The 26,640-nt window shown below is 37.7% G+C and overlaps 1 protein-coding gene and 2 long non-coding RNA genes across 4 annotated transcripts in view; all 3 read right to left on the bottom strand.

Annotated features, from left to right (window-relative positions):
• Positions 1-26,640, bottom strand: part of LOC309609923 — a 477,943-nt gene that overhangs the window by 60,053 nt on the left and 391,250 nt on the right. The gene's annotated exons all lie outside the window — the stretch shown is intronic.
• On the bottom strand, positions 115-16,326 carry CMAS (cytidine monophosphate N-acetylneuraminic acid synthetase). 2 transcript variants are annotated; one of them, XM_082352004.1, is made up of 8 exons: positions 15,958-16,326; positions 9,112-9,254; positions 8,797-8,952; positions 6,914-7,047; positions 5,070-5,164; positions 4,517-4,688; positions 3,597-3,750; positions 115-724 (listed from the first exon to the last, which is right to left on the bottom strand). In XM_082352004.1, the coding sequence occupies exons 1-8, from the start codon at positions 16,215-16,217 to the stop codon at positions 534-536; spliced, it is 1,305 nt and encodes a 434-aa protein (XP_082208130.1). In that variant the 5' UTR covers positions 16,218-16,326; the 3' UTR covers positions 115-533. The 2 variants fall into 2 exon arrangements, with proteins under 2 accessions (XP_082208130.1, XP_082208131.1); XM_082352005.1 differs by lacking the exon at positions 9,112-9,254 and having other exon boundaries at positions 15,958-16,095.
• LOC309609924 lies at positions 13,177-15,932 on the bottom strand. Its single transcript, XR_014233660.1, has 2 exons — positions 15,430-15,932; positions 13,177-13,413 (listed from the first exon to the last, which is right to left on the bottom strand). It is a non-coding gene; the product is annotated as an uncharacterized lncRNA (long non-coding RNA).

The raw sequence follows: 26,640 nt of genomic DNA, 5'->3' as shown, positions 1-26,640 counted from the left end.
GTGGATGCTCCACAGCTGGTATTTAGTGGCTTGTTTCTCACGCTGACCGCGTGGTCAGTGTTGAAATCAGGCAATGTTCGGTACATCTCTTCTACAGCAACAAGACAGTTTGCATCAAGTTTGTGAAATGTAATTTTATTAATTAATAGAAGGGCATGTCTTACCAGACAAACTGTCCCAAAATAAATAAAGTTTCAGCATCATTAAAAGCACACAAACACACAATTTTACAGGGTAAAATACAAAGTCAATTTTGATGGCGCTCTTACTTGCATTTACTAAAAATCTGAGAGAGACTGTAATCAATCTCTAAATAATGATCCTGCATAAAGAGAAAAATACAGCACAGTTATTTCATAGAAGGTTTTGGAGTGACAGTTTGAGAAGACTCTGCTTTAAAAGATATTAAGATATATCACAAATCCAATCACACTCTCTGTTAACATTACAGCATGGAATTGTACTTAATCAAAAATAAAAGTAAAGTGGCTGAAGAAGGCTGTATACTTTCTTTTCCAACATAACACTAATTTCTATTTTTGGCATGAATTAATAACCTTTTCCATTAGTAGGAAAACGTGCTCTGCAAACTCTCGGAGGGCACCACGGCCACCATTGCTTTTGCAAATATATCCAACAGCCTTCCGGGCAGCGGCACAGGCATCAGCAGGAACGCCACTGAGGCCCACTTTCTTCAAGCATTCCTCATCAGACACTTCATTTCCTATCAAGTTAAAGAAACACTGGTTGAATATTTAAAGAGAGAAGGAATTTTCTTCCTAAATAATGCAAACAGCAATCAGTAAGTAATTCTGGCAACTTCAGACACTGTATATTAGAATACTACAGATTAGATGGAACAAAAATAAAAGTATTTCCAAGTATAATAAATACTTAAGGTCTAGGGTTTCTCCTAAGTAATTAATAATAAACGCTTATCAATTAGAGGAGAATGGAGTGTACTTTCTGCTTGCCATGCATATTACAATTACTAGAAATCTAATATAAACTATAATTATTTAAACTTTTTATTAAGGAAAATTTCAAACATGCAAGAATCCCAAATTTATGTAAAGTAATTATTAATGTTCTGCATTATTTATCAATATTTTTGTCCATTCCCTGCCCTCAAGTTTTTTGGAGGAAAGGGAGAAGAAGGAATTCCCAGACAACATACTTTACCCATAAACTCTTTGCCATCTGTCTATAATACATATATTTTTAAGAAACTGACACAATATCACCCAACCAACAAAATCAACACTAATTCCTTAATATCATCTAATAACCTAGTGCATGCTCAAATATCCTCAGCTGTCTCAAAATTGTCTTTTTATAGTTGATTCATTTGAATCAGAAACCAAAAAAGGTCCACATACTGCATTTTGTTGCTATACATCTTAAGTCTCTAACAGTTCTGATTTGTATGCTGCTTGTTGAAAAATTACCATCACACTGACATAACTACATCCTTTCTCTCCCTGCCTTGCTTATCAGTTTCTCCACCTCCCCCTCTTATTTTTTTCTTTTTTTTGGTAGGATGAATTTCAGAAGCTCCCAGGATCTAACATTCACCATTCTGCATATAACTATTACTATAATATAGACCAAATACTACTAATAAATGTTGGTTAAGAGTGTTTGTTTTAAATCTGTTCTACATTTATCTACTGAAATTTTTCTTTTATTATTAAAGGTATTGAAATTTGAATTGTTTTCAATGAAAGATGATAAAAATTAAAGTATTTCTTTGTATAACCCACCCCTGAAACTAAACTTTATTCAATTTTATTTATAAAAGTGTTTATTAGAATAAATGAATTCAGTAAAGTTGCAGGATACAAAATTAATACATAGAAGTCTATTGCATTTCTATACATATTAATAATGAACTCTCAGAATGAGAAATTAAGAAAACAATCCCATTTACTATTTCATCAAAAAGAATAAAATACCTAGGAATAAATCTAAGGAGGTAAAAGACCTGTACTCAGAAAACTCTTTAAGACACTGACAAAAGAAACTGAAGATGACACAAACAGATGGAAAGATATACTGTGCTCATGGATTAGAAGAATTAATGTTGTTAAAATGATCATAACTACACCAAAGGCAATCTGCAGAGTCAATGCAATCCCTACCAAAATACCAAAGGCATTTTTCACAGAACTAGAATAAATCTAAAATGTGTATGGAAACAAAAGACCCCAAGTAGCCAAAACAATCTTGAGAAAGAAGAACAGAGCTGAAGGAATCATGTTCCCTGTTTTCAAAAGCTATACTCATTAAAGCAGTATGTTAAGAGATTAACCTTAAGAGTTCTCATCGCAGGGAAAACATATTTTTATTATCTCATATGTATCTATATGAGATGATGGATATTCACTAAATTTACTGTGATAATCACTGCATGATGTATGTAAGTTAAATCACTGTGCTGTAGACCTTAAACTTATACAGTTCTGTAAGTCAGTTATATCTCAATAAAATTGGAAGAAAAAAATAGTGTCAACATTTTAAAGGAATGCACTTTTATACATTTATGTGGCTGATACAAAATACTGCTCTGATTTTTAAAATAAAAATTTGGAGTTTATTCTCTATTTTCTTGCTTTTCTAACCTCTACTTTTTATATTTTTTTCCTTATGTGATATAAGTAATGCATACTCTTGGTAGAAACTTTTTAAAAAAATAAACGAAGGCAAAAAAAAATCAAAATTAACCTAATTATCATTATTTATGGATAATCACTACACTCTGGCATATATATTTTACAGTTTTACTTATATAAATGATATACACTTATTACTAAATGCATACACTATTTTAAGGATCTTATATTATCTTCAATTTCTTTCCCAATAGCCTTATGAAGTTTGATTTGTGGTTATACTATAAATAGGAAAACTAAGGCTTAGAGAAGCTGCTTAAGGTTGCACAGGTAATAATAAGTACAGCTGGGATTTGTTATATGTTCCATTAAAATTGTTTTCTTCTTACAAAAATTGGATCATTTTCTATCAAAGGTTCTATAGTATTTTTCTCCACTGAATCTTCACATGTGATTCAAAGGCTATTCCTGAAGTCCCCAGATCACGTGCTCCCAAAGCATCCCTGTGCTTCTTCTTTTGAGGCCCATATTGTCCTTGTAAATATTTATCTCATACACGGTTTATAGTTATTATGTATTTTAATAACTTTTCATTACTGATATTCAAAAATGTTGACATCATTAGACTGTAAACTCTGTAAGCAATAAGTCCCAGCAACCAGTTCCAAGTATGCATAGAGGAGACACCTGATAAATATACTTGCTTAATGCTAAAGTGAAAAACTTATGACATGTGACCATGTCAAGGAATACATATTACAGCATTGTTTTTAATGATTGCATAAATATATTTTTGCAGGATATTTAGGTGGGTTCTTTTTATCCCTCCATTATTGGCATATTTGTTCAATTTCTTTCCTGGAAATGGAATCTGGAGAGTCAAATCTATGTACATTTTAATAATAGCAAAAAATATTCAGAATGTACTTCCTATATATCAGACATCTTTAATCCATTATTATGGCTGAATAGAAGGATACCAACCAAGATATGCCACTTCTTTCCAGCACAGGCCCATTTCTTTTCTCCATTCATCTACAACTGCAAGCTTGTCTGGTACACTGACTTCCATTTTGCAATCCAGTTTTAAGGAAGAGAGAGTCTGCTTTGAACAGGCCCTTTCTGAGATTAACCTCACCTTAAGAAACAAAAAACAAAGGGCAAAATGAGAAAACAGAAATCTCTCATAATAAAATAACACCTTTTAAATAATACAAATCACAAGTGAGTAGTCTGAAGGACTAATTAAGTAAAATCAACTAATTTATTTTAAAATGATGAAGCTTTAACACATTTGATTGCTAGTAGTCCAATAAAGGCGAAAGACTGTTTTCTACAGTGGAAAGGAGTCTATCTACAGGTAAAAAATAAAATATACATTGTCTGATAACAATCTAAGATTCTCCAATAATTCAATTTATTCAGAGGAAAGTCTAACTTGTCTCTCATGCTGCTCAGAAACACGTATTTAAGATTTCTAGTGAATTCTAAGAAATCATCTTAAACTTCATTTTTGAAAATACACATAAGTATTGTTATTTTGAATTAAAATTTTCAATCATAAGAATAAGCTACATTTAAAAAATCCACCTGAGATTTGCTTTTTTCCAAATGCTGACACCTATTTTCTGTGAAATCTTTCGGGTTGCAAGATCCTATCGGAAATACTAGATAGCACCTACTACCATACTCATTAAATAAATAAGAAATATTATTTATTGATAGACAAATTACTAATTCTACTCATCCAGAAGTAAACAGCACAATTTTCTAGGCATGTGAAAGCCAAATTTCAGATATTTTAATTGATAATACTAAAAATGTATATCTCTTATTTCCCTCACATGTTCCTTGACCTTAAATCACAATCTTAAAAAGCATTGCTATGTTCAGGGGGCACATACCTCAATACCACTTTTCTTTAATAAACTTATCCCAATAGCATCTTTTACATCATAAGATATTATTTCTTTTTGGTCTCCTGATACATAAATGTGGCCATTGGTTAGACATCCATCAATATTGCAAACCAAAAGTTTTATCTCCTTCAGCTTCTCTTTGCCAAAATAGCCAAATCTAAAAGAAACCAAAATAGACTTTTGAATCCAAGTGTGATACTAATCACTCCCTCTCATCTAGCTAACACCAGTAAACTTGATAACCCGTTTCCATTTAATTACTCAAACATTACCTTTCCAAGTAACCTCACATATACACTTCAGCTTACAATGCAAGGATTTTAAGTGTGGTCTAACCAGATTATGTGCTTCTCAAGTTATTGAATAAGCCATCTATAGGCATATTTTATGTATATGTCTTCCTCACATAAGCAAAATAATTACAAAAGATCCTAAGATTGGAGGATCAAAAATCAGTTGTCCACAAGTGAATTTAAATGTATCTACTAAAAATCATTCATTATGGTGTAGTGCAAAGGCTATACAATCTTGTTTTTACCTTAATACTCTTTGTTCTGCAATAGGCCAGTCAATGTCCACATCTATGTCCACACTGTGCTCGGCTCGCATCTCGTAGTACGCCATTTTCCCACCCTAAAGATAGCACAGGTGCCATGAGGACTGTTGTCAACATGCATTCACACGTATCAAAAAGTTTATTACAATACAGAACAATGAATCCACTTCTACAGTACTAAGAAAAATGAATAAGCCAGTAATACCAGACATACAACAAATAATTTTTTTTGGAGGGGAGAGCTTATTGTTTTCCATATATTCAAACCACATAAAACAAATAACCTTGACATTTTCCAAATTCTATCTACACAGTGCAAGTTCCCATCTTTCTTTCTTTAAATAGATTTTTAAGATTGAAACAGAGTAGAAATAATACGCATCCTCCAGTATTCTGACCACAAGGAATTTTCTGGGAATCCCTAATTGTATCCCCTTTGTTCTGGTAGTCTCTCCCATCATCATCCAAAAGCAGTAGTATAAATGTTTTTGGAACTTCTGTTCCTATTTGCAATAGGGGTAAGATTGGGGAGGAAAAGGAACTGTAGTATCTACAGTACAGAATTGTCTTAGATCCCTGAGCTACAGATGGGAGTGGACAATAATTGTCTGGGTCATACGTGGGCAAAGGTAGGAACAGTGTCATGATCCTGGGGTATGGCGCAAGAGGAGTGAGGCCTTTCCTGATTGTAATCATTTGAAGGTCAATATCAATCACTAGAAATTTTCATTTTTCAAAATTGTCAGTCTCTTTACAAATCTTGTTACAAGGAGAAAGCTATTTTTCTCCGCACTTTAGGAAAGGGTCAAATCACAGTTCCCCTTAGCAAAGAGCTTATGGAGGGTGGTATCTGTAGATGTCAAATCTAATTTTCCTGAATACTCAAACTTAACTGAACAGCCAGCCTACAGTTTGCCTACTGACCAGAAGATTGGAAAAATTCCTTCCCCTTAGAGAATGAGTCACATTAGAATTTTTACTATAAAGAGTGGAGTTCAGGGGTTCTTAAATGCTATTTTTTGAGTAACATAAGGACTTGAATCCAAATCCTAACAGTGCCATTTACAACTTGTTTTTGCTTTGAGCCAATTGCTTCATTTTTCAGAGCTGCCGTTTCCTCCTCTGAAACAGAACTAGGAACATCCATTTTATTCCGTTATATAAGATAACCTATGTAGTATTTCATATAGTCCTGGGTCCATAGTAAGTGCTGAATAAAGAATAGCTATAACCAAAATGAACAAATAGTATATGATGTAACCACACAGGCTCTAAAGATGAGAGAGACATCCAACTCCCTTATTGTAAAATGAGAGCATTAAGACTCAGAACAGATAAAATGATATATTCAAGGTTAAATAGTTATAGATAGAGATTTTACTACAATATATTCCGGTTTTCCTGATGCCCAGGTTGGTGCTCTTTCACCTCTACTATCCTGTTGTGTTTTTTTGTCTCTCTTCAAAGTAATAAAGGTTATTCAACTGTACAACCACAACTTGACAGTAATAACAACTATGGATTAAAAACAGAGTTTTGAATGAAATAATATGAATACCAGGACACATATAGAACATTCAATACTTGTTTCATTTCTTATCTTAATGTTACAATTGTAGCAGAATCCTTCCCATACTCACTGAATGAACCCCAAAGATCATTTTGGGGTAAGTGTGCAGGATAAATGCCTCAGATGGTAAATCTTGTCAGTTACTGCTTTTCCCCTAGGGGTTAATACTTTCCTTTACGTGCCATACTTCTTTCTTAGAACTCAAAGTATATAGATAAAAGGGTTTGAAAGGTTTTTGCAAAATGAGGGCACAAACCTGTAAGTAACCCATCTCTATCAAATGTCTTTTAGCAAAATAAAACGAGCCATTTTCATATAATTCTCCATCCCAGTCTTGTCGACGAGGTCGTTTAGCTGGATTCAAATTCAGAGGCTCAGTCATTTCACGAACTAAAAGCAAAAAGCTACAGTAAGTCCCAGGTGCTTTCAACACTGAAAATGTTCATTCAGTAATTTTTTTAAAAAGCAAATAAAAATGAACTCAGAAGGTAGAATATTTCTGTATCTAAATAAACAATTTAAAAGATTTTTTAAAGAAACAAAACCTCTAATAATTCTGATGATTTATCTTTGTTTTTCAATAACAATAATAAGAGAAAAATAAAGTATCTTATAGAGAAATTCTGAGTAATTAAAGTTTTAAGCTATTTATACAAATATGATGCTTTGGGAGGACATAAAGGCAACCTTAAAATAGTTTCAAAAAGAACTGAATTTGTTATAAAGTACCCATAATTCAATATTTGAGCCCTTTAAATCTACTGCTCACTATGTGCTTCTATAGAAATACAATGTATGTGTTATTTATCTAATGTGGTTGAGAAATTACTTTCATGGAATTATTACAGAAAAATGAATAGTTCCCCATTAAATTATTGAAACTTTCATATTGATAGAACTGCTTATATAATGTATGATACATTCTTACCAGTAGTTAAAAAAAATACTAATATAAAATATACATAACAATAAATAAATAATGTTTACTTATTATTATTGTTGGTAATAATGAAGGCTGAGCAATACCAACATTAATGATTATAACATGATATAATAAATGAAGCCTTCAGTATTGGTATATAGGAATTCCCTTGGCTTTCCACTAAATTTTTGCCAAATTTGTGTTTGTGGATGTGTATAGATACTTTTTGAACTTTTTTAACTTAATCATATATCATATAAAGCTCAATATTCAGTTTAACACTGGGCTTCCTTGATTTGTTCAAAAATGTGTTTTTCAAGCTTTAATCCTTCCTATATCTTATTTCTGATATTTAGTGAATAAGTTCAAAATATTATATATATAAAACTTAACATAGAACTTGCTACAGAGAAGACAATAAGTGCTTACTGAATGAAATCAATAAATGTAGTCATTGATATACTGCATTGATTTTGATAGCATTCATATTTAGAGGCTGAAAAATCATCATTTTCTGTCTATAACTTTATCTTCTTATCTTAATTGCTCTTTTGTGGACCTTCTCCATTTTCACTGCATCTTCCCCTCTCCTTTAAGTCAAACATAGGTTAGAGACAAATGGGCCAGCTTTCCTACATTCAACAAATGTCAGGGCACTGAAGAGTAATCACACTGCCTTTCTTCACGTATGTTACATTTACCTATTTGTTGGTAATTCTATTCTTTATTACAGATTTTGCTACTTTATCTGGCTAGAAATCAGGCTCTAGCTAAACATTATGGAACTCTTTTTGCACAAGAAGTTACAAATTTTGGGAAGCAATTCCACAAATTCATTCTTGAGGTTCTCCAAAACTTTTTGGTAGAAGATTTCTAGTCCCACAATTCTATGATTTATAGGGAGTTTATCAAACAAGTCTAGAACAACATAAAAGTATTTGCTCTAGAAAAATGACATGTCTTCCTCAAAATACAAATAGAGGGTTAAAATAATCCTTTGTAAAAAGTAATTTGGTAGAGAATTAATTTGGTCTCATTGTTTTGCCTCAATAATCACAAGATTTAGAACACATTATGTTATTACCTACTAGAGTTAAGAATCCCATGTTCTATTTTACTGCTCCCTTTTTACTCTCCCCACTCCTAAAGAATATTTACATATGAAAAATTAATTCTCCATAAAATGAGCTAAAATAAAGATTGATACAACAGATTACCTCCTTTCTGAATTTCACCCCATCGAAACTGATGGCGTCTCACAACAGAGAAAACAGAATCATATCCTTCTTCTCGAATCATTTCTGCAACTTTTTGAAGATCAGTAGGATGTAAACACGGAGAAGTAGCTTGAATATTTCCTACAATGTCAACCTCTTAAAAAGACAAAACAAATGAAAAGAACATCAAAATAAAGTTCTTTGCAAGCAAGTAATACTAAGATCTAAATTCAAATGTTAAAACAAGTCTTGTGAAATGATAGGCAAGTTGGAAATTATGTAAAATTTTGAATAAACTATTAGTCAAACTCATACCATTGTGATAATTAAGAAATTCTATGATGGCATCTAGTGAGGTAGAACTGTCTTTTGAAGCTTCAGAACTTCTTCGATGAACTTGTGCACCAAATTGTTTGGCCACATTCTCAATTTCATCATGGTCTGTTGAAACCCAAACACTGTACAGATATTAAAAAATAAAAAAATAAAAAGCCAAATCACTAAAAAAAAAATCATTAAAGATAAAAAGGAGCTCTGCAACCCCAAAAATACAGCTTACATAATGTTAGAATAGTTTTTGTACCAGCAAAATAATGTTACAGATAGAAAGTAATATGAAATTTAAAGAAAAATAAAGTATTTTCTATGTAAACCACATTTTAAAATGTCTGAATCAAAAATGTGGTCCTAGATGTAATATTTATATTTACATATATATTTATATTATATATAACATATTATTTATATACATATTATTTACATAGCCCTAGATATAGTTTTATAAAATTAGAAAAAAATGATAATTGGTATTTTTAAAGCTACTGGTATGTTAAAGACACTAGTAACACTAGAAGTTCAAATCTAAAGGAAATAAAGAAGATACTGCTTCTCATTCCCCATCAAAATCCAAAATATTGTGTATTTAATATACTTGCTAAGAAAAAAATGGATTTGGCTTAACCAAACCACAACACTGAAAGAGTTTCAAGCTTAGTAGAGATTAAATGCCCAAAACAATCAGACAAGCCAACTCTTTTTTTTTTTTTTTTTTTGCCAACTAACAATGGGTACATAAATATCTGAACACAGAATCAAGTGGGTAAAGCCACCGATAACAATTAAAGATGTGGAGAACATGACTTGATTGGCTCAGGAGAGCTTAGTTGAACAGCTCTATTAACCACAGCTTACAGAGCTGACCATTTGGACTTTATAAGACGACAACTAAGAGTAAAATATAAAACATTATTTTGGGGGTGTGTACTAGTCTGTACTGAATTGTTTCCTTGACCTTTACAAATCCCCACTGCTAGAAACAGAAGATGTGAATATTACTCTAGCCACAATGTTTTTATAGTGACATTACACAAAGAAATCTGAATGACTTCTTTGGTATATGCATATACAGTTGACCCTTGAACAGCACTGGTTTGAACTGTGTGAATGTTTTTCAATAAATGCACTGGAAAAACTTTAGAAGGTCTGCTACAATTTGAAAAAAATTGCCAACTGTGTAGCCTAGTAATATTGGAAAAAATAAGAAAAAGTTAGGTGGGACTTCCCTCGCGGTCCAGTGGTTACGACTCCGTGCTTCCAATGCAGGGGGTGTGGGTTCGATCCCTGGTTGGGGAACTAAGATCACACATGCTGTGAGGCATGGCCAAAAAATAAACAACAACAATGTGATTAAACCAGCCAAGATGACTAAGTATAATACCACAAAAACGCAAAAAAAAAAAAAAGGTATGCCATGAACACATACAACATATGTAGATAATAGTCTATCCTTACACAGACATGAGTGATATTTAATATAAAGTTAATAATGTTTTACACTTTTCTGTTTTTTAACTCTGCCCATCATCACAGGTAAGTGGTTTTTTAAAAAAATGGAACAATGTTTCTGACACTGTATTATGAATATGACTGTAATACTGTATGCCATAAAAATTTTGTAATGATTCATTCATTAGTGTATAGGCTAGGCTATCGTGAAGCAATCATACTGATTACAATAGGCTACCATAAAGCAGTCATACTGTTGCTTCTTTGTTACCAATGCCTGAATCATTATACCTGTAAATAAATATGAATTTCTTTTTCACATTATCTTTTCATTTTTGATGTTCAGTGTTAGTAATATGTGTAACATCTACAGTGTTTTGTATCATATAAGACAATATTGATACTGACAGGTGATTCACCTTGTAAACAAAGTAAACTTATGATATTGATATAGTGCAGTACTGTAAATGTATTTTGTCTTATGATTTTCTTTTCTCTAGCTTACTTTATTGTAATATACTATACAATACATATATATTATCAAATGTGTTAATCAATAATAAAAAATAAATAAAACATAAAATAAAACATAAAACTAAATAAAACATAATGTGTTTCAGATATAGAAAACTCACGGTTACCCGTGGGGAGAGGGAAAGGGGGAGGGCCAATTAGGGGTAGGGGAAAAAAAAGGGTTATTATGGGATTACATAAAATCATGTGTGAAACTTCTGAAAATTGTAAAGCACTACAGAATTTAAAGAATCTTTCCTTCAATTAAAATAATCAATTAAATTTTAAAAACATAATGTGTTTAGGGGCTTCCTTGGTGGCGCAGTGGTTGAGAATCTGCCTGCCAATGCAGGGGACACGGGTTCGAGCCCTGGTCTGGGAGGATCCCACAGGCCGCGGAGCAACTAGACCCGTGAGCCACAACTACTGAGCCTGCGCATCTGGAGCCTGTGCTCCGCAACAAGAGAGGCTGCGATAGTGAGAGGCCCGCGCACCGTGATGAAGAGTGGCCCCCGCTTGCTACAACTAGAGAAAGCCCTCGCACAGAAACGAAGACCCAACACAGCCATAAATAAATAAATAATTAAATAATTAAAAACAAACAAACAACAACATAATGTGTTTATGTTACTGGTAAGGCTTTAGTCAACAGTAGGCTTATTAGTAGTTAAGTTTTGGTGGATCAAAAGCTAATCTGGGATTTTTGACTGCCCAGGGTGGGGAGGGGAGTCAACACCCCTGACCCCACATTGTTCAAGGGTCAACTGTATTTCTTTTACCCCTTTCATTCAATATCTACTGAACGAATGAGAACCTGCATGTTTCAAACGTCTATGCTCAATTGTCAAGAGTGAAAAGAGAGAAACTAAAGAAAAATTTCTAACATCTCTGGCTTTCATTTATGAATTTAATTTCATTTATTGCCTTTACTATTGGCAGATGATTTAATTTAGAGATAAAGTCAATAAACCCCCATAGTGCCCCCAATTTTTTTTTCAGAGAAAACCTAGTAAACAAGATGAGCCATTGGCTAGGAGTCAAGTGTGTCATATCTACTCATGTCATTCTGCGTACGGCAGAACATAGGAGCCCTCATTTTCCTCCATCTCAAAATCTGAAATAATTTTGGGATAAGTTTTTCACGGGAAAATGTCACAAAGTTATACAACAAAGTGAAGTATCAACAAAAATGTAGTGAACTTTTTAAAGAGAGGATAAAAGGAGGGTGGTGATAGTAACACAGTAAAAAGTAAACAGTAAAAGAAAGAGATGAGTCTTTTGACATCTGTTTTCCATCACTAATTGAAATAAATTACTGAAGCCATTTACTTTATTAGCCTGATCTTTACTGTAATAAATATTCAACACCTCAGGATTCAGTGATCTTTTGGAAATGGTAAACAGTAAATAAGAAATAATAGAGGTTGGGAAGAGGTTTGCCTGTGTTTCTTCTTTCCTCCCTTTTATTATTCATTCATTCCTTCATTCATGAAATGATTCCTGACTGCCTATTCTGTTTCAGGCCCTACTCTGGACACCGGGATATATAATCCATTTTCTTGAGAAACTCTCAGCCGATTGGTCGAGAGGTCAGGAAGCAATAACTAACCTTTCTACAATGCTTTACTTTTTACAAGGTATTTTTACAGTGCCTGCTACATAACAGGTGCTCAGTTTGTTGAATGAATGAAACAGTAGATGGTTAAGAGCATGGGCTCTGAAGGAAGGGCTTCAAATCCCGGCTCTACCACAAGCTAGCTATATGACTCTAGGTCAAATCTCCCTAAGCCTCAATTGTCAGTAAAACGGAGGTAATAATAGTAGTAATTACCTAATATGATTGTTATGAGAATTCAACATAAACCACAATACAGAATAAACGTTTAATAAGTGTTAGCTATTGAAAATAATAAAATAGCAATGGTAATAAAGGAACAGCTACACAGTCTCATTTAATCCTCACACAGAGTTTGTTGCAAGGAAAACTGAAGTTTAGACCTTCAAAGGTCCAAATGTCTAATTTGTATGTATTATGTAAGGCAATGGCATCATGAATATGAAAATAGCATCTTATAGGCACACTTAAAATACAATGATCATCATTTATTAGAAGGACTAAGTCAGTCAATCATTCTACCTTGGTTTAGGGGCATCAGATGAGGGAGGGCAAAAGAGAAAGAATGAGCAAATGAACAAACAGGGCTAATAAAATTTTAAATCAAGTATAAAGTAAATGTCCAAGTTCAACGCCAATGGCTTTAGCCTCAGATGAAGTCATACCACATCTAACAGGATGAACAGGAGTATCAACCACGATCCCTACGACAGAAACTTCAAATCATAAACTGCCATTTCAAGGACAACATAGCATGGCCTTTCATTAATCATAAATCCACACCCTAGAAATGAAACCAAAACTTATGTTTATTTTTCACGTTAGGCAACATTTTAAAAAATCAATTTACTCTGAGATTCACTTACACAGCACTCAACCACTGTTGAAACCAAGCTCTTAAAAACTCAGCTCAAACAATAGCTTTTTACTAAATGAAAATATTATCTCAGCATTTTTCTTGACTGTTAACTCTTCAAGTTGGTGTGCGAAGTTAGCAACCTTGAAAGTGTCGTTAGCTTTGATTCTAAGCAGGCCAGAAACTCAATTAAGTCAAAATGATTTTGAACAGAATAATCTCCAGGCCTGAAAAACACACATCAGGCAAGCTACAGTCTTCCCCAGTTCCTTCATAGGGTACATATTTGTTGAAGGAGGCAGAAGGGGAGAAGCAGGAAGGCTGCTCCAAACTGACTGCAGCTTCAGAATAAGTCAATTAAATTCAAATCTACCCCTTTTGGGTGGTAGATTAGAACTCAAAGGGCAGAGAGGGATGTATAATTGCAAGCTTTCTAAATTAACTGTTTTAAGAGGGCATCAGGGGCTATCTGCCAGAACACAGGTAAATTCTCCCGGCAGCATTGAGCACGCATTTTCGGGGGCTGGGATCATCCTAAGAACAAGGCCTTAAGCTGCTAGAAACCATGACAGAGTTTGGTTGAACACAGAGGTTTGGATGGAGTTGTTTGTTATGTGTGGAAAGTTTTGCAGTTCTCAGCAAAACTACCCCCATACCATAAAGGGAGAGCCTATCTAGAGGAACCAAGAAATAGAGGATTATGGTGACCAAGTGCCCTATCCCCTTACTTTCCTTTTCTTAAAAATATGTATTATCACCTGATACAGTATACACTGTTTATATATTAACTGTCTTCTCCCTATTATAATGCAAGCTCCACCAGCCTAGGGATGGACCCTACTGCTATAACCCTTGGTTAAGGACACATAACAGTGCCTGTCACATAGTAGGTAGTCAATAAATGTTTGCTGAATGAATGAATCATTTTTGCCCTTGAATCTGTATCTCAAACAAGCCCTACCTTTTTTTGTTTAGCCAGTTTGAAAGGGGTTTCTTGACATATGCAACTGGAGTTGTAAATGGGTTCTGTTCTCAATCTATTATGAATGTGATTTTCCTCTCTGGTTTATGTTACAAAAATAGGATTTTACTACATCACTACTAACTGGATGCACCTTCTCTCGGTCCTTTTTTTTCCCCAGTGTGTACCCTTTGTAAGGAGGTAAAAATGTCCAAAAGTCTGTGAGCTTAACACGGAAAGAACCATGTCACACACATCTTGCTGTTCCCTTGGATGTGTATGGCAGAAATTAGGGCTCAGTGTTTACTGAACTGAACCAATTCCCCCAGTCTTTCTTTATCACTCCTTTGCACACTTCCTGTTACATTACTGTTATATTCTGTGCGCCAGCTCTTATTTACCTTGCACCACCCAGGACTTCCTTTAGATTAAAACATTAAGAAAATTAGTAAATTTATACTTTTTTGGTACCTCCTTTGTAAACAAGAACAGTTAAATGAAAATCATTTATCCATATATTAGTGTAGGTAATTACTATGCTCCAAAACCAGCCATCTCTTTAAAAACCAAAACCCAAACATCAAAAGGTGAAAATAATTTACTTTCCACGGTAACAAATTCAAGCATAATTAGGTTGAAATTACCATGTGTAAATGCATTCTTGACACAGAATTCTACCTCCCTTCTTTTATGAACGACATAAGCTTGTAACTCCCGACCAATACGGCATATGGCCATGTCTCTAAATGATGCACAATTAAAACTGTCCTTAGGACAAACGAGGTTCCAAAGGTATGATCAAACCATTTATAAGCATTTCATCAAACAGTCCAGCGGTGCGGTTTTCCACTCTCTCGCACCTAGATACAAACGTGGGGAGCTTTCTAGATTGTGCTGACTCACAGGCAGATAGCTTAGAGTATTTTCCAAAGGTCAGGAAAGGATCTCCAAGCTGAACTTGAAATGAGAAAAGCCTTGACAGCCCACTCCATTCATGAACCCGATGCCTCCTTAATCGTTCAGCACCAGGTGGGTGTCAGACGCCGGGCAACAGGGGAAAGCCAACGGCCACTGCCTAAAGGAGTTCACAGATTATCGCAGACGTTTCACAAGGGTGGACTCCTTTCCTTTACCCTGCGACGTCAACCCGGGCAGCGCAGACGGTAGAGAAGAGGAAATCTCCCCCTTTACGGATGTTATTCTCAAGGGCGGAGACAGGAACGGTCCCAAGTTCATGGCTATTAGCAGCTACGGAACAAGGAAGAAGCTGGAGCCCCTCCTCCCCCGGCTGCCAGCCGGGGCCCAGACACCCCGGATCTTGCACACCCCTTCCGGGGGCGATTGCCCCCCGGAGCCCCTGCCCCTCCGGCGGCCCCGCTCCCCCTCAAGACCCCCGCCCAGGCCGCACCGCCCACTCTCGCACATGCGCACCTCTGGAAGACCCCCGAGTCCAGGGCCGCACGCAGGACCCAGCCAATGAGCGGGACCCCCGCCAGGTGCTTAATGTTCTTCAGGGGGATGCCCTTGCTGCCGCCGCGGGCCAGGATTAGGGCCGCCAGGTGCGGGGGCTTCTCCACACCTCGGCCCTGGCCGCCGCGGGAGTTGCGCTGCAGCTTTGGCGGCCGACCCCGGGAGGGCCGCCCCCGCGGGTTGGAGACGGAGGTGGCTGCCCCCTTCTCCACCGAGTCCATCTTCCTCCCACGCCTTCTCCCCAGCTTCTCCACATCCGGGAGCTCTTGTCTCGCCACCTCAGCTCGGCGCCGCCCGATCTCCCCGCCCGACCGCTCGCGGGGGTGGCTGTTCCCGACCCCGCCCACCGCCACGTCCCCGCGCCCTCGCGGGGCACGCCGGGAATTGTAGTCCACGGGTCGCTCGCAGGGTCCCGGAGGCCCAGTAGGTTCTGTCCAGGCGACCCCCAAGTCCAAGCCCGGCACGGAAAGGCCAGAAATGCCTGGAAGGAAGTGTAGCTTCTGGGGGGCTTGATATTGTATGGAGATTAATAAAGTAGGCAACACAGGTTACCGATCTTTGGCTGAAGAACTTCCCCATTTAGGAATTGTGGGTTTTCCACGGCACACCCTGGTGCACCCGAACACTAATCAACTTTATATTTTAAAATTTATATTTTAAACGTCTTTCTGCTATGCTTCTGACTCATTGTTTCCAAGAGATGACCTCATTCGAATGTCCTCCAAGCACCTTAAATTCAACGTTTTAAAAACAACTCTCCCAGAGCAACCCTATATTTTTGGTAACCATGTGAGGAGAAGCTCAAACTGCTTCTACCTCTGCATTTTCTTTTTCTTTCTTTTCTTTTTTTTAATTGCGGTGTAACTGACATATAACATGTTAGTTTCAGGTGTACAATGTAACTATTCGATATTTGTATGTATTGGGAAATGATCACCACAATAGGTTTAGTTAACCTTTCAACATATCTGTCTGCATTTTCTATCAAATATCACCATCCGTCTGGTGGAAAAACTTGGAAGTCAACCTTGTCTACTCCCTTCTAAGTGTAGTAGACACCTGTTAGTTTTCTTGTTTTTTGTTTTTGGACTACTGAAAACCTTTCCCTTTCAGGAATTGTTACCTCTCTTACCTGGTGGGCGTTTCACGCCACCCTCAACAGTGTAGCGGTGGGTGTGTGACCCAAGCTGATCAATCTAAGTACCTCATCTTCCTGAACACAGCTGTGGTCTAGGGACAGGCGTATGACCAAGCAGAGCCTCTTGGCGTCCTTTCCAGAGACTCTGGGAAAGAAAGGATCTTTTTCTTGCTGAATATTTGGGTGCTAAGGACCCTGTAAACCTGAATCCTGAGGGCAGGATGAGGGAAGGGGTGTGGTGGGAGTTTCTGTTCTGACATTGGCTGGGAGGCTGATGTTCACATAGAAGAAAACAGGGCCAAGACATGCAGGGAGAAGAGAGAAAGAGCCCCGATGGTGTCATTTAAACCTCTTGATCCAGCCAAGAGGTTCAAAGGTGCACGCGCGCACACACACACAGGCACACACATGCATACATATATGTCTTTTTTGGGGTGGTTTTTTAGGAAGGAATCTCCTACCTAGCACGCATTTTGTTTTTTACCACTTTTGCAAGCCTGTATCTGGAAGTAGAGAGTGTCCTTGTCTGTCTTGGGTAAAGGCTAGTACATCCAGAACGGATGAAAGATAGTAGTACTGCCTCTTCTTCTCAAGAAGTGACAGAAAGCCTTTGTGCTTCTCAGGTCTTGGCTCTTTCTGAAGGAGACAGAGTAAGCCTTTAGTGTTTTGGGTCCTGGAGAGGCACTGGAAACTTCACGTCTCATCTGTTTGCCTGTGAAGTAGCTCAGCCCTTACTGGGACTGGTTCTGGGAGAAGGTGCTGGATGTGGGGCAGTGTGGCTGTAAACAGACATCAGTGCAGTGCCTGAAGAAGGGGGCCAGGCCCCCAAGAACCATCCAGCACTCCAGACCAAGTGACCACTTTGCCCCCAACGTACTGGCTCTTTGACTGGCACCTTCACAGTTATTTTGCTTGACAGAGAGCAGCACTGATTTTTTGGCAACCATGTGAGGAGGACATCTACTGCTTCTCACACACCAAAACCTCTTTTCTCCTTTCCACCCCAATAACAATCTTAGTTCCCACTAATAAGATAGTTACCATTCTCCACAGTAATTCCCTAGGGACCCACAAACCCTAGTGGGCCACTGACATCTGAGTAGTTTAACTTCTCTGGCATTGGTGTCCTCCAAGCTGGGGACACAGCAAGTGGCACCACTGTTTCTTATCAAAGGAGATTATAGCAATTTGCGTAAAAGCTGTGAGACTATGGACTCCTCCAGGAGAGGGACTGTTCCTTCTTTGTAATCACATTCAGAGCAATATGTGGGTCACAGCATCTGCTTAGTAAACGGCAGTGAACTACGTCTGATGTTACTTTTCCAGTCTCTGCCCACACATACTTTTTTCTTTTTTTTTTTTTCACTCTCCAACATTACCATAAACTCATTTATTTAAAAGAAACTGTACGTCCATATCCTGGCTGAATTGGGCATTCATATGATGTGTTAAATGCCCAGGAATAGCACAAAATTAAACCAACTCCATACAAAGCAACTATAAGAACACAAAAACAAAACAAACAAACCAAGAATCATACTTTTAGCTGATGAAAACTCTCTCCCCCAAACCAACCACAAAGTGGTATACTGCCACACATACTTTTTTATATGGTTGCAGTCTTACAATAATAAAGCGTCTTGTATTCTTTGTATTTTTACAGTACAGTTTTGGTTAGACTTGACAACTGGCTGATTCCAGTCCTGAGAAAGAAAGAGAGAGAGGTGGGGGAAAGGTTAGAAAAAGTGGAAGGTGATTCATCTAATTCAATATATGACACATGGAAGTTTGATAATTTTTTTTTCAGTGAAATTAGAATATAATCATTTAATAGATTATTCTTATGTGTGGTCAATGGGCATAAAGTTTCCAGTAAACAAGATGGATAAACTCTAGAGATTTGCTGTACAACATTGTACCTATCGTCAACAATAATGTATTGCACACTTAAAATTTGAGATGGCAGATCTCATGTTACATGTTCATATCACAGTAAATAAAATTTTGAAAAAAAGAGAGAGACGATAACCGTGCCAGGAAGAGGAAATGTTAGCCTGTCTTTGGGTTACTCTGAAGGAGTTAAAAATAAACTGCTCTCAAAACAAATATTCGGACTCATCCTTTCTTTAAAGATGCGTGTGAAGTATTGCTGCCAAAGAGTAATTCATTTGTATTCATAGTGAGCGAATATATCTTTGTAGGACCTCTTATTTTATGATTCTGTATATGAACACATTCAATACACAGAGGAGTCCTTTCATTCATTGATTTGCTCACATTTATTGCATTCCACAAGCCAGGCCTTGTGTGACACTTCAGGAATGCCAAAGCAAGATGGCCTAGACCCAGAGCTTAGCATCCTGATGAGGAGACAGGTAAACCTCAGTAGAGTGTTGTTTGTGCTTTGATAGAAATGTGTGTTCTGGGGTGGGCAAGAATGGGGGAGAAGTATTTAGGTTAGAGTGAGATTTTTATTGGCTGAGATGACTCTTGCAATACTGTTCAAGTATGAGAATCTTCTCTGCTGAGGGAACAACATTGGGGAAGGCACAGAAGAATGAAATAGCTTTCCAAAGAGAAACTGGGAAACTTGAAGTAGGTCACTATAATCGGAGCATATGATACTTGTGGGTTCGTGGCAAAAGATGAGAATAGAGGGGAACATGTGGGCCAGGTTACAGCACATAAAGGTATTAGGAGCCAAGCCTTGTCAAGGAAGTTATGAAGAGCAGGGATAGGACACAATTCACTTCATTCTTTCAGCAAATCATTATTGCATGACTACTGTGTGTTAGGTACTTTGCTGGCCCCTGGAAATACATTGAAGGTGCTAGAAAGTGCTCAATTTCTGGATGTATCTTAGAAGTATAGCTAATAGGATTTGCTGACAAGCCAGATGAGGGGTGTGAGAGAAAGAGGGAGATAAGAGTGGTGGCAGGATCTTTGGCCTGACCATTATAATTTTTTAATGTTGGTGACTCTCACCAACAAGTGGGTAGGAATGAAGCCACACCAACATCTGAATCTAAGGATCAGTCAGTCTCTGGTGATGCAAGAATCCCAGCTCTGGAGAAAGCCCCCTTTCCTTGAGTATTTCTGCGAGTTCTCAAGGGTGTCTTACATGTGCCCATGAAAATGAACGTCCTGGCTGTGACTTATAGTGGCTGCAGTTGCTAGAGCACCACAGACCTATTTCTCTCTCTGGAGCTAAGCTAAGACTTTCTTATTGGTTTTTTAACACATAGATTTTTACTGAGTTGTAAGTACTACATATATGTGTATATATATGTATGTATTTTTTACTGATTTGTAAGTACTATATATATGTATATACATATTTACTGAGTTGAAGTACTATATATATGTATATACATATGTATATTGTATGTATATATATACATATACACACACACACAATTTTATATTCTTTTTTTTGTTGTTTGTGTCATTATAAAGTCTTTAAACTTACTGGTAAAAGTTGTTTAAAATTACTTTCAATGGACAGACCATACTATATTCAGCAATTCCTTATTGCTGAACATTTTTATGTAAGGTAATAATCCCTAATAACTTTGTGTATAAATTTGTAATGATGTAGGTGATGGTTCCTGAAACAGATTTCTATAAATGAAATTACCCGATTAAAATGTAATGATTATCTTCCTTTGAATCCAAATTAAGATTCAGTGCTATCTGGGTATGTTGGCAACGGTTACTAGTCATGTATAAGTTATCTCTTGCCACATAATAAATTACCCTAAAACTTAGCAACTTAAACCAACAGACATTTCCATCTCACAGTTTCTGAGGGGCAGAGAGGCATTTAGAGGAGTGATTCTGGCTCAGGGTTTCTCATGTGGTTTCAGTCAGGCTCTCAAGTAGGGGCCATGATCACCTCAGGGCCTGACCAAGCTAGAGAATCCACTTCTAAGGTGGCTCATCCACCTGGCTGTTGGCAGGTCTCAGTTCCTTGCTGGCTGTTTGTGTGTCCAGAAGCTTCCCTCAGCTCCTTGCCACATGGGCCTTTCCACGAGGCAGCTCACAGTATAGCAAGCTGCATCCCCCGAGCAAGTGATTCAAGAAAGAGTGAAAGACAGAGCAACCAAGATGGAAGCCACAGTATCTTTTAAAGACCCAGTCTCTAAAAAAAATTTTTTAATTTAAAATTTTTTAAAAATTAAAAATAAGTTTAAAAAAACCCAAATCCCCAAAACACACAAAATATAAAGGCCCAGTCTCCAAAGTCACACACTGTCGCTTTTGTTTCATTCTATTTGTTTCAGGTGAGTCACTAAGTCCAGCCCACTCTCAAGGGAAGGGAAATTGGCTCTACTTTTGAAGGGGAGAGTGTCAAAGAATTTATGGACATATTTTTAAAATCACCCTAACCTAGGAGTTGGGCCTCCTCTTTCCTCCCTTCCCTTCCTTTCTTTTTTTATCAGCTTTAGAAGGAAGGAGGAGGTCTACCCTGACCCCAGATTCCTGGGAAGTATCCCCAGGAGACTAGATTAATAATCCCAAATGGGCATTAGATAGGTAGAATTTTTTTTTTTTTTTACAGCCCATGACAGAGCCCACATGGCTGCCAAATCATAGGTATTCCCAGAAGGTGTGATGACAGCACCTGTGAGGGAGAAATTTCAAATGTGGCCAGACGCTATTACTGGGGCGTAACACAAGATGCACATTCCTCAAGCAGAAGTAATTCCTGATTAAGAGGACTTCCACTGCCACAAAGTTGCTAATGGTTTGGTGTTTGTGACCTTATATTTATTATGATTTGAATTGGCATTTAATATACCTGGGATGAACAGATGAATTTTTCAATCTCTATCAAGATAAATGAGTTTTTTAAAACATGGATATATTAATGCTAGGGAAATTATTCCAAAAAGCACGTTGGAAAGAATCTATAGAAAATAAACTTGAAAACTTGCATGGAGCAAATGAAGGAAGGGTTAACCTGCAGAGAAATGGTACTGTGGAAGCTCAGATTATTTGGAAGACTTGAAGGACTCCCTGGATCCTTATTTAGAAGGAGGAGGAAAGAGACGTGCCTTAGAACCACTGAGCTCAGAGCCAGTCCGGCCTCCAGCTATTTCAGACTTTGAACTCCATGGGAGATGTTGATAAGAGCCAGGCCTGAAGGTGGGGGAGTTGCTCCTGGTATTAAAAACATCTGATAAGGACTGTCTGCAATTAGAGAACTTCTGGGCAAAATATCAGGTCTTTAAGGCAAACACAACCATTGTTCTGTGACAGGTTTGGGAGGCTGAAAGGTGGAGGGAAGCAGGTAAATGGTAAAACAGAGAGCCATCCTCTGTTACTGAGGATGCCAAGGAAGAGTCAGGAAGACACCAAGACTTCGTGTTCCATAAAACTATGGAAGCAACCCCTCAAAGACAAGATTTAAGGCCAACAAAATCAGAGAAGATTCTGCCTAGCCCTCAAAGAAGAATGTTTCTGGAACAATACTCTGCAATGTGGTGAATGAAAAATGCCCACCACTATGTTGATGTTAATGGAGAATGATCACTTTCTAGAAGGATGTATTCATAATTGCAGCTAACCTTTCCTGAGAACTTGGTGCCATGCAGACTGCTGAGTCTTCACATGTATTATCTCATTTCATTTTCATGACAACCCTAACCCTTAACACCATCCCCAATGGTAGATAAGAAGACTGAGTCCCACCTGGCTCTTTAAGGAACTTTAACTCCTGTTCAAAATCCCACAGCTGGCAAGTGATCAAGGTGAGATTCAAATGCAAAGTCTCCAACTCTAGAATCTGGGTTCTGAGCCCTTAGGCTATGAGAACCCGTCTTGAATGATTTAGTAGTTATATTTTGATCTGATGAGGAGAAGAAAGAACAGAGAGAACACCCAGATTCAGAATAAATAGGATCTGGTAACATGTTTCTGTAGTGTGCTCAGTCCTCTGGTACAAATGGAGTTCTTGGCCAAGATGGTGGAAGAGCTATGGAAACCGTGAGACCTTAGGAGCGAGCAGTGCTGATAACATCAGGTGCCCTCATAAACTACTTCCCCAAAAGGGGGCAAATAGAGAATCCCACTGTTCACTTGTACAGAGGCCTTAAAGGCTGTTAAAGGGTAGGAAGGAGGTATCCCAAAAAAGAGCCACTTAGCAAGTAGAGACACAAGGGCGTCACCTTGATCAGAGGATAAGAAGGGTGGACCATCTGATCAGATCTTTGTCCCCAGATATTGTCTTGAGCAGAAGACAGTTCCTAGACCCAGGTCACACAGTGCCAAATAAACAGGGCCCAGCGTGAAGCTCCAGCCCCATTCTTGAAGGAGTCTGTGATGGGGAAAAGGAGGCTGTGGATGGAGGTGAGTAATCTACAGAGGATGTCACAAAGTTGCCCAGTGTCCTGATCACATGCACTGCTCCTTTTAAGCATATGGGAGTCTGTGACCCAGGCAGGAAGCCAGAAGTACCAGAGTACCCCAGTTAACATGCTGCCCACTTATCCAACTGCCACAATGTGATGCAAAGAAGATCTTTGCATGGGGTTGAAAGAGGACAAAGTTTGTCTCCTACGCATGCCTTGTACTCAACTGTCTACGTGTTCAGATTTTCCTTTTATCACATTTTAGTTGATTTACCTTGAAAAATAACTTAGCCTCTATGAGTCTAAATTTTCTCATCTGTCTCATAATGACCACATATTCAGATTTAGTACAGTGAATATCATATGGTATAAGGGTCCAATAAATGGAGTTATTGAAATATTTATATATTAGAGAAAGAAATGTTAGTTTATGAGTGGGCACAATGTTTCATATTTTATCAGAAGATAACTGAGCCTTTTATTTTTTAATGCCTTGAGAGGCTCTTTGGGTAGAAAAGGTAAAATTTGGGGTGGAAGAGTGGAGAGCATGACCTGGATATGCTGGATTTAGAGCATTCTAAAGATGTTGTCTGTGCTATGCTGTGCTGTAAACACATTTTGTGCCTTCCTGTCTTCAGCTGGGGTTGGCTTCCCACACAGCCTCTGTCAAGGCTCAGGGTAAAGGTTAGGGGAGTGCAGTCCTTAAAGCAGGGGAGAATGCCCAAGAGATGAGATGTAGAGTGGGATTGAGAATGCAGCAAAAGCAAGAAATCAGAAGTAGGGATGAGAAGATACAAATGAAATTATTTACAAAACAGAAATAGACCCACAGACATAGAAAACAAACTTATGGTTACCAAAGGGGAAAGGACTGGGGGAGGGATAAATTAGGAGGTTGGGATTAACATATACACACTACTATATATAAAATAGAAAACCAGCAAGGGCCTACTGTATAGCACAGGGAACTATACTCAATATTTTGTAATAACCTATAAGAGAAAAGAATCTGAAAAAGTATATATATATATATATATATATATATATATATATATATATATATATATATATATATATATATATATCTGAATCACTGTGCTGTACACCTGAAACTAACATAACATTGCAAATCAACTATACTTCAAAAAAAAAGAAGACAGAGAAACACAGAGGGATAATTGATATCCAGCTATATGTAGTATGGGAGTATGAGCAAATTTTATTGAACTCTTGAAGTACAAGGAATTTGAGACTTGTAAACAAGTGATACTTCACTTGATCTCAGCCAAAAGGCCAAGAAGCAACAGTGATAGTTGTGTTACAATTATTACTAGTTTGATTCCACACTTAATCATCTAGGTGAATGGTTGGCAAAAATGGTGATGAGTCTTAAAGGGCTCAATTATCTTTTATGTTTTTTGAAGGAGGGTAAAGGTGGCTGCTCTGCAAAGATGTCCAAATCCTAATCCCCAGATCCTGTGAACATGCTACATGGTAAAAGGGGACTTGCAGGTGCAATTAAGTGAAGAATTTTGAAATGAGGAGATTATCTTGGATTATTCAGGTGGTGCCAATGCAACCAGGAGAGTCCTTACAAGAGGAAGACAGGCATGTCAGAGTCAGAGTGAGAAGATGTAAGAACAGAAGCCAAAGTCAGAGAGGAGAAAAGATGCTTCATTGCTGTCTTTGAAGACCAAGGGTCCGTGAGCCAAGGAAAGCAGACAGCCTCTTGAACCTGGAAAAGGCAAGACAAGAGTTCTCCCCTAGAGCCTCCAGAAGGACTGAGGACCTCCAGATGCCTTGACTTTATCCCAGTGAAACTGATTTTGGACTTCTGACCTCTAGAACTGTAAGATAATACATTCAATTGTTTTCAGGCACTAAATTTGAAGTAATTTATTGCAGTACCCAAAGGAAACTAATATAGAGGAGGAAATTTGACTATTTGGGCAAGAGTGGAAAAGTAGAGGACAGTGTAGTGGTCTGTCCTCTGCCAGGCCCTCTGGGTTGGCATCTGGGTCCTACAAAAGGAAGAGTTATAGGTAGAAAATGAAGGAGCTGTCCTCGTGGAGAGTTTGAGGGATGAGGGCAGAAGCAGCAATGCTTAGGGCTCTGGGTGAGACAGTATGACACAGAGCAGGGAAAGTGTGGGCTAGCACCGTTCTTAGGCGGAGAGGCTTCCAGTGGATTTGTTAGGGGCTATTCTGGGCAGAGAAGAGAGAAGCTTCAGAATCCATGATGGGAGGCGGTATAGGGGCTGGGTGAGACGGTGCCAGGAGAACCAGCAGTGTCACTGATGGGTTAGGACTTGTTTGGAGAAATATTAGATATCCCTGATGACTCCTCAAAAGACTTGAGGGAACACTGATGGAAGGATGATCTGTTACATCAGCAGGGAAAGCCAGACAGTTTGAATTACTGTCATTTCTGTTACTTCACCTATACGGCCCGGAGAAACTTGGACGACAGCAGTTTTAGGAACCCTAATACATATAGTCCAGTTGCTTTCCAGGATTTATCTATACTGCTCCCAGGGATGAAAGCAAGGCTTGTGCTTCAGGCGGTGAAATGCTTTCAGACACCACACAATTAAAGGTCGCTGACCACTAGGTGGCCCCATTTCCATGGACTGGAGAATTTGTTTAGTGACCTCTGACCCCAAGGGCTTGAAACACATTAAAATGATTTGCCTGTGCAGTAACTTGGGTACTACAGACTCTGGGTACTATTTTTTTTTTTTTTTTTTTTTTTGGCTTACAGAGTTATATTAATACAGAAGCTTCTTTTTTCGCTCTCCTTTTTTACTTACAAATGTTCTGTCACCTGCACCAACGAACACGGTCTCCTTACCTATGAAGTCAAATACTTCTGTGTTACCCAGTAGACTTGAGATGTGGACAAGAAAAGGGGAATGGCACTGAAATTCATTTTTTTTTGAAGATTTAGCTTCTTTTTCCTTTTGATGGGAGGACAGACTATACAAGGACTTAACTCAGTTATTCACTTTATATGTTGTGGGCAGCACAACATTCATGAGCCATCCATCTCTGCACCCAACAAACATTTGCTGAGGGCGTATTCTGAGCAGAATCAATTTCCTAAGCATCACAGTGGGTTATATAACCTTAAAAAACCCACAAGGCTCCAATTGTA

This window comes from Balaenoptera borealis (genome assembly GCF_965194805.1).
Source record: "Balaenoptera borealis genome assembly, chromosome: 13".
Lineage (NCBI taxonomy): Eukaryota > Metazoa > Chordata > Mammalia > Artiodactyla > Balaenopteridae > Balaenoptera > Balaenoptera borealis.
This window is presented reverse-complemented; position numbering and strand designations above follow the sequence as displayed.

Excerpts from the sequence above, each read along its gene's own strand:
- CMAS (XM_082352004.1), bottom strand. The coding sequence starts at position 16,217 with ATGGACTCGGTGGAGAAGGGGGCAGCCACCTCCGTCTCCAACCCGCGG. Across the intron at positions 8,953-9,111 it reads ATTTCTTAATTATCACAATG|AGGTTGACATTGTAGGAAAT; the intron begins GTATGAGTTTGA and ends TGTCTTTTTAAG. Across the intron at positions 7,048-8,796 it reads GGGTGAAATTCAGAAAGGAG|TTCGTGAAATGACTGAGCCT; the intron begins GTAATCTGTTGT and ends TTTTGCTTTTAG.